At 66.5% G+C, this 8,196-nt stretch overlaps 1 protein-coding gene across 1 annotated transcript in view; it reads right to left on the bottom strand.

Annotated features, from left to right (window-relative positions):
• LOC144231200 (fibrosin-1-like protein) overlaps window positions 1–8,196 on the bottom strand; it is a gene marked incomplete at its 3' end in the record, with an annotated part of 16,910 nt that continues 8,714 nt past the window's right edge. Inside the window, exons 8-19 of the mRNA XM_077763608.1 lie at window positions 8,008–8,182; window positions 7,224–7,387; window positions 6,236–6,286; window positions 5,956–6,051; window positions 5,276–5,344; window positions 5,103–5,132; window positions 4,818–4,889; window positions 3,686–3,815; window positions 1,640–1,717; window positions 1,342–1,425; window positions 894–1,098; window positions 1–28 (exon numbers count right to left, since the gene is read on the bottom strand). Coding sequence (XP_077619734.1) covers window positions 1–28; window positions 894–1,098; window positions 1,342–1,425; window positions 1,640–1,717; window positions 3,686–3,815; window positions 4,818–4,889; window positions 5,103–5,132; window positions 5,276–5,344; window positions 5,956–6,051; window positions 6,236–6,286; window positions 7,224–7,387; window positions 8,008–8,182 — 1,182 coding nt within the window. The remainder of the gene's footprint in view (window positions 29–893; window positions 1,099–1,341; window positions 1,426–1,639; window positions 1,718–3,685; window positions 3,816–4,817; window positions 4,890–5,102; window positions 5,133–5,275; window positions 5,345–5,955; window positions 6,052–6,235; window positions 6,287–7,223; window positions 7,388–8,007; window positions 8,183–8,196) is intronic.

Raw genomic sequence — 8,196 nt, 5'->3', positions numbered from 1 at the left:
CAGCAGGCGCGTCTTCTCCAGGAGGTCCCTGGGAGCGACAGACAGACACCTCCTCTCAGCCTTTCAAGCTGTTTGCTACCAAGTTCCCACCTCTACGACCTCAAGATCCTTGGGGGGGGAGGGGTGTCTGTGTGGGAGGTCCCTTTTAGCACCCTGTCGACACATGGTGACAAACCCACACCCTCACGGAGGTCCCCCAACACCGAACGCCTCCCTCCCCTCGATAAACAACTTGGAAAGCAGCTCCCCAGCAGAATCCCAGAGCTCTCCCCCAGACCCAAGCCACCAGGCCCCCGAGGCAGACAGACCCCCAGCGAGGGAGCTGGGCCCAAATTCACTGGAAGGGTGGGACCCTGGAGCCCTGTCTTGGCCGTGACCGGCCATGGTTCTCATTCTCCAGGCTCCCGGAGTCCAGGGACAGGGAAGGGGGCAGGGCCCCCAGGATGGGTGTCCCGACTGCGGTCTTGGCCGGGGGCCCTTCTCTGCTCCAGTCCCCTCGGCCGGCCAGACACAATCAACAGCCCTCAGATTCCAGACTCTGCTGCTGACTCTGGATGAGGACTCCCACCTCCCCTGGCCCAGCCCCGTCCCACTGCCGAGGGGCACCCTCCTGGCCAGAGGTGCCCCCCTCCCCCCCGGAAGATGCAGACGGTCCCACTGCCCTGCTAACCCAGCTCCCTGCAGAGGCCCTGCTGCAGGCAGCCAGCCAGCTGTCCCAGCGGCCCCTTCCAGGGGTGGACCCTCCTCCCTCTGGATGGCCCCTGCCCACATCCTGCCCCGTCTGGGGCTCTCCCCTGGCCTTGCCCAGCCCTGAGGGTAGAGCCAGGGGGATCTTGAGGGCAGAGCCCCGCGAAGCCGGGAGGCGGCCGCAGGAGCGAGGGGGGGCCACTCACCGATCCCGCTCCTCCCGGCCCTTGTCCGGCTCCCGGTCGTGGTTGGTCAGGGCTGAGACCCGATCGGGGTCCACAGGCTTAGGCCACGGGGGCGGCGTGGGGAAGGAGGGGGGCGCCCGGTGCAGTCGGTTCCAGGCCTCGTGGGGGCTGGGCAGGCCGTGCAGCGCAGAGCTCTCCTTGGGGGCAAAGATGCCGCTGCTCTGAGCTGGAGGGGGGCGGGGACATGAAGCCAGGATGGCACTGGGCCCTCCCTGCCCAGGGGGCCCCATCCCACCCCTGCCCAGGGCGCCCCTTGCAACCTCGGGGCTGCGGAGGGGAAGCACACCATTCCCACACAGTGGAGGGTGTGTCCCGGGGGGCGGCCAGGGAACAGGGTGCGGCCCAAACCCACGTGAGGCGCCCAGGCATGCACGCGTGGGAACAGGGAGCAGGCACGGTGGTCACTCACTCAGTGCGTGGCTCCCCAGGCCCCCGAAGGCGTTGCTGCCCAGACTCCCCAGGCCCCCGAAGGTGCCTGGCCTGCTGAACGGGTCTGCGGGGACACCGGGGCTCAGGGCTCTGCATGGCTCATGCCAGAGCCCCCACCTGACTCTTCGGTGCACCAGGCCCTGTCCTGTGACTCCAGAGCACGGCATTTGCTGCCTGTATAATACGAGGGTCACCTCCCCACACACCGATGTTCCCCCACCCCAGCCCTGAGGGCGGCAGAAAGGCCCAGGCAGCCTTAGGGGCCCGGGAGCACCTACCTGTCAGGTGACTGGTGGTCAGGAAGCTGCCGGGATGGGCCGAGGGTCCGAATGGGCTGGTAGTGGGGTGGGCTGCACCTGTGGGGTGGGGTGGGGTGGGGTGACAGATGCCTCATGTACTGGGGGCCTCTTGCTTGTGGCTCATTCCAGGGGCGGGGACAGCCCAGCTTCCTCTGGGGATGTGCACACCTCCTGCCGGAAGCACGCTGAGGGGGCAGGTGGTAGTGGAGTTCCCAGGGAAAGGGGCACAGAGAGCCTTCAAGGCTGCCCCTTAAGACGAAGATGGGGAACGTCCAACTAGAAGCCGATGTGTGAGCGTGGTCACAACAGCCCTAGTGCAGGACGGCCTGCGTCACGGCTGAAAGCAGCAGCTCCTCCTGTGGGGTCCCCTGGCCACAGCCCACAGGTGCCCGCTCTGCCACTCTGTGGTCCTGCCCCGGCTCTGCTGAGGCTCCTGACCCAGCCCGAGGGCAGCCGAGTGCAGCACGGGCCCTGAGAAGCCGCGCTGGGTGGATCAAGGGGCCAGCCTTGCTGCTAGGGTGGGGCACCCGGCCTCTGTTCGCGAGGGCGGGTTTCTGGCAGAGACCAGTGATGAGGCCACCCGTCTTCCAGCACTCCCCACCTTGGGGGACCCCCACAGGGAAGCGTTCATGCCCATGGAGCTCCCCACCAGAAAGGTAAGCCAAAGAAATTAAACAGGAAATTGGGAATGAGAAGTGGCTTGCCCCAGTGCTGATGGAGATGAGCCCCCGCGCGTGTGTGGGGGGAGGCTTCGTCCGAGAGGGCACGGGCAGCGAGCAAAGGCCAACATGCCCACAGGCAAGCTTCCAGCGCGGGGCAGCACACAGGACTCCCTCCTCCCAGCCACAGCGCATGCCCACGGCCTCGCCGGTGTGGGGGGCGTGTCCTGGGCGCGTGGACCGCACAGCAGGGCTGGGCTGGGGCTTCGAGTCCAGGCTCCAGAGTGCACTGAACTGGCGTCCTGGGGTCTCCAGGGGCTGAAGCCCAAACGGGGTCTACAGACCACCAGGGCGCTGGAGCCAGGGGCTGAGAAGAGCCACCATGCTTATGAGGTCAGCCGGGGGGACCTTGTCACACCCATCCACCCAGCCTGCTGACAGGCCCACCCTCACTGACCACGTGTCCCCAGGCGACGCGCCTGCAGGTGGAGGTGAGCCTGCATGACTATGGAGCGGGAGAGGGGAGGCAGAGGAGGGTGGTCAGGGAGGGTTCTCTGAGAAGGTGATGTCTGCAGGCTGCCTGTCCCCGAGGAGGCGTGAGAAACGTGCGGGAGCACTCACACCCTGGGCGGAGACGGCAGACCTGGGAAAGGGCTGCGCGTGAGGCTGGGGCTCCGCTCTCAGAGGGGGTTTCTCTCCTTCCTCGGACAGGAGTCCCTCGTGAACCGCACTCACTCGTGCACACCCTGGTTCACACGGAGCGCCTGCCCTCCTGGGAGTCCGTGGTTTGGGTGTGTGCGGGCAGAGCTGCCCAGGTGCCCAGCCCCCTGCAGACACCCCGGGCGCTGGGTCTGTGGCTTCCCTGTCAGGTGGCACGGGGCAGTGGCTTCAGCTGATCTGGTCCCACGTGCCGCTCCCCTTTGCCCATCGCGCTGCATCCCTTCCCTGTGCTGTGTTAGCTGTGGGGGTGACCTCTGCTGAGTATGAAGGGCTCCTAGTGACCCTCGAGCCTGGGGGTGGCCCTGGGGCCCAACACAGCAGGCCTGTGCCACGGCTGCCGGGGTGCCGGGCAGAATTCCTGGGGCAGCTTCCTGAGGTCCGAGGGGAGCGGCGACCCTTCCTGAGAGGGCAGTGGGGCTGGGGGAGGGGCAGTCTGGGCGCCACGAGGACTCCTGGCCCTCCTCGCCTCAGCAGGGGTGATGGAGAGCCTGCGAGGTGGCAGAGACGGCCGGACAGCAGCGCAAAGAAAACAAACTGCTGAAGCGTCCAGAGTGGTCCTGCCCCAGGGCCAGCCGGAGGGAACGGGCAAGAACGCCCCTGCCCCCCAGACACCCCCTTTCCTTGGGCTCTGGACAGGGTGCCTTACCCGAGCCAGAGAAGAGGGGCCGGGCCAGCTCCTGCGGGTAGTGGAATCCGGCAAACACGCCCGGGGCGGGGGGTCTGCTGGACAAGTCCAGCTTGGTGCCCACCTCCAGCTTGTGGGGGTCCAGCTGCATCTGCTGAGACGGACAGAGCGTGGGCTGGGCCCGCAGCCGGGAGAGCCCCTGCCACCAACACGCGTGTGACGCTACCTGGGCGCTCGTCCCAGCGAGGCCTCGTGACTCAGGATGGAAGTGTGGTCATGACCACGTGTGCTGGACACAGAAGGGGTTTCATAAACGTGCTCTGTGAAAGCTGTGTGCTTTACGCTAAAGCGGATCTCAGCTTGGATGTTAAACTTTCATTGGAAACACTTTACCTGGGTTAAGATTTTGTAAGACTGAACTGAAAAAATAGACTCACATACCTCTACTGTTTTAAATATGCTTAGAAGTTTCCTGGTGGCTGAACTTGGCATCACTAGTAACACTTACATTTATATAAATTAAACACACCGAGAAAGCCTGCCCCTCAGTGATGAAGGCCACCCCAGGCACGGCGGCCAGGCGAGCGCTTCCTGGTTCCCCTGGGGCCCTGCTAGCCTCCAGCTCCCCGTCGGGGCAGTGGGGGCGCTGCCAGTGTGACAGAGGGTGCCCCAGCCCCGGGGAGAGGCCCCATGGTGCTGCTGTGTGTGACAGCCGCCCCCCCACGCCCCCGTTCCTTCCCTGCCCTCAAGGTTTCGCCAGGACATCTGCACAGAGCACCACGCGCTATTTTGTTACAAGCCCCGGTTGTATGAGCCTTTCTTGTAGCCCATTTTGGACGTGATGATTTTTGAAAGCCGTGCATGGAGGTGGCATGTGTGACCAGAGATGACAGCAAAGGATGTGAGCACCCTTCTGTGATGGTGGTGTGTGTGGGGGTGTCTGAGGCCCCTGGCTGCCCCTGTCCCCGTCTGGGTGAGGGCAGGTCCCCCACCTGGCACCACCCCACCCCTCCCAAACCCCAGCCTGGGGTCATCCTGTGTGGCCCCCCACCCAGACAAGGGGCGCTCCGCAAATCTCTGGGCGCCTCGGGGTGCACTGGGGACGCCCTGTGACGCACCGGCCCGGGCAGCAGGCCGAGCAGCTGGGGCTCACCTTCATCTTCTGCTGGTGGTGGTAGATCTGCCAGGCGATCTGCACGTGCACAGCACACCACTTCCCAGGCTTCTGTGACAGGGCGGGCCACACGCTCAGCCGCACTGCGGGACCGCTTCACTACGCCCCCCTCCACCCCCACCATCTCCCCCGAGTCCTGCTGTCACGGGCACCCCTGTGGCCACCCAGGGGGGACCCAGTGTCCTCCCCAGCTGCGACCCTCCCCGAGACCCTTTCCTCCCAAGGAGACATGCACACACACACAGATGTGTGCCACACACTCACCCTGACTGCCGTCCGGTATGGGTCAGACACCTGCCGTTGAAAGAAAACAAAGGGTCAGGTCTAGGCTCTGGGGGCAGCTGAGGGATGGACATGCCCCACAGCAGCCATGAGGGGGACTGGGGCGGCCGGGGTGACCGCAGGGAGGAGGGACGGGCAGGCACTGCTGCACCTACCCCGGGGGCTTTCTGGAGGAGGGTGTGAACAGCACTGGCTCGACCCGTTACCTCGATTGGGTTTGAAGTCTGAAGGGAGAGAACGGGGTGTGAGACAGCTGCAGACCCCAGGCCTAGGCAGAGGACCCCAGGTGCCCAAGTCTACCTTGCCTTGCCTGTGGCCCCTGCACACTGCCCCCCACCCCTCAGAGGAGGTCTGGCTTCCTACATCCTCAGTCCAAGGGTTTCTGCAAAGCTGGGAAGGGGCTCCTGGCGCAGCCATGCCTGGGTTGGGGGACTGAGGCAGCCCTGTTTCAGGGAGGGTCAGAGAAGCAAGCCCAGTTCTGCCCGGGGCCTCCTGTGGCACGGACAGCCCTGTGCCGCCCCCCCCCCCCCATACCTCACCTCTGCCCTGGTCCTCCCCACCCTGACCCCGCACACACCTGGCTGAGGAGTGAGGATGCATGAAGCATGGCCCCTGCGGTCTCCTGGTGACCCCCCCATTGCTGCCTAGACCGGGGGTCCTGCTGGGGTGGTCTGCACCGAGGCTGCGGACCCTGCCCCCTCCCGCCACGGGGCTGCACGGACACACCCCCTGGAATGGCTGGCTCACCCCAACACTAGGAGGGCAGCACACGCCTGCGTGGCCGGGGGCTCCCGCTGTGCCCTGAACCCTGCCCCACCCCAGGAGCAGATGGTACCTTGGGCTGAAAAGCACCCTGTAGGGACCCAAAGGGGCCTGGGTGTGGGAGCAGGGTGGGCAGTCCGGGGATGGCAGAAGAGAAGGACGGGAAAAACTGCAAGAGAAAGAGGGAGCGTTGCAGGGGCCCCGCTGGGAGCGTGGACACCCTGGGGGGGAGGGGGGCCCAGCCCCTTACACTGGCGGAAGGTGCCCTAACAAGGCCTCTGGGTAGGCGCAACTCCACCCTGTACCCGCTCCCTCCAGCGCGCTGGCCAGCAGTGACCACGCGGGACACTCACGTTGGAATGTCGGAAGTAGGGGCTGTCCAGCTTGGGCGCGTATTTGTCAAACTGGAAGGGAAAGAAGCGGAGAGTGAGGCCTCCCGAGCCTGCCTACGCCCTCCACTGGGCCCAGCACCCGCACCCCCACTGGGCCAGGCAGTGGCCCGGATGGCTGTCCTGCCTCCTGCAGCTGGTAGTCTGTGGCCAGCTGCGCCCTGGGCTTCCTGAGGGCAGTGCCAATGGCTTTGAACTGGCCCCTTGGGTCTCAGACTGGGTGGACTTAACGGGCCCCTGTTCTAATGGTCCCACTGTGGGAGGTGCAGACTGGCCGGTGTGGACTGTCCGAATCTACTCCTGTGGCCCGAGAGGAAACGCTGCGGCCATGATGGGGGGCATGGAGCCCAGGGCTGGTGGCCAAGCAGGGAGATGCCCCCAGGCCCCCGGCAAACTGGCCCATCACCACGCAAAGCCTAGTGGGGGTGGGCCCTGCCCCACACAGCTGCTGGCTCAAGAGATGAGGCCCCGGCCCAGGGCCAACTGGGGGACATCCTGGTTCCCGGGCCCCTCTCAGCCCTGTCTCAGTCTCCCCGCCTGCTGCAAACTGAGACTCGAAAACCCTGTGTGGGCGTAACTGGCCCCAAGGCCACGTCACCCACGTGTGGATGTGGGGCCCCCCCGCCCAAGCCCAGGTCAGGGAACCTCATGGCATGACATCATCACCCCGCGGGAACCAGAGGGAGGGGCCGGACGGACAGACTGACNGCGGGGAAGGGGGAGAGTGTGTGTTGGTGCTGGTGTGTGTGCTGGTGTGTGTGTTGGTGCTGGTGGAACTCCGCCCGCAGCAGAGCCCCCGGGCCCAGGGGGGCGCCGGGCCGCTCAGCGCTCTGGACCAGAAAACGCGCGTTCAGCTCTTGCCTGAGCAGCTCGTGATCTACAAGAGAAAAAGAGAGAGAGACGGAGAGGCACGTCGGCCGCGGGCTCCGGGCGGGGCGAGGCGGATAGTCACCTGGCACTCCCGGCCGCGGCAGGCCAAGCCGTGGTGGCCGCTCGCTAGGTGCGGGCCCCAGGGTGGAGGTAAGAGAGGTGCCTGTGACCAAGTACCAATCAGAATCCCCGAATGAGGCTGGCAATACATGATTGGCTGGCTGAATGAGATCAACAGGCTGGCATCTAAAGGCAAGAAAGAACACCGTGAGCCGCGGGGGCCCCCAGAGCCGGCCACAGGGGAGCCCTGCCCCCCCCGCCCAGCATCCTGGTCCCGTCCCAGGGCGGGGGTGGGCTGCTCGGAATCGTGAAACGAACCTGGAGGCAAGACCCACGGGAAACCTTAAGGACCTGAGATTCGGCCCTGAGGGGGGACCCTGCCAGAACGCGCAGGGGAGAGAGGCCAGCCTGGTGCTGTCACCTGGAGACCCTCCTGCTCCAGGCCTCGCTCTACACGCCCCCCAGACCCGGGCACACGGGGGGCGAGGCGGCAGGCGGGCCCTGGAAGCCCCTTGCTGCCTGGCAGTGGAGCAGGCCCGGCCAGGGCCCAGCGTGCGCGGCCGTGTGCACGGCCCAGCGCAGGCAGGCCGCCTCCTGGGCCCTGGGCGGTGGGGTCCCCTGGGGAAAGGCAGCCTGCTGCGCCCAGAGTCCTGCTGTCCGTCTGTGGGGTCCTCGAACAGCTGCGGGGTGGCGCCTCGGGAGCCGGCACCCTTTCCCGGGGCGGGGGGGCGAGAACCTCCCACACGCCCAGAGGCCAGGATCGAAGGGGGGGGGGGGCAGCGACCCCGGCCCCGGCCAGCACCTACCGGCAGGGTGTCCTGGGATGACCAGGCTGTTGGCCGGCAGCGCCGGGGGCGGGGGCAGTGTCGGGGGGGCGGCGAACATGGCCGCCGCGTGGTGCTGGTGCTGGGCCTGCGGGCGGAGCGCCAGGTGTGAGGTAGACAGGTGGGGGCCTGGCCCGAGAGGCGACAGGGACGCGTGCTTCGCGAGCCCGA

This window comes from Crocuta crocuta, unplaced genomic scaffold (assembly GCF_008692635.1).
Source record: "Crocuta crocuta isolate KB4526 unplaced genomic scaffold, BGI_CrCroc_1.0 scaffold114, whole genome shotgun sequence".
NCBI classification, from domain to species: Eukaryota; Metazoa; Chordata; class Mammalia; order Carnivora; family Hyaenidae; genus Crocuta; species Crocuta crocuta.
Note: the sequence above shows the minus strand (reverse complement) of the source record. Positions and strands in the feature narration are given on the sequence as shown.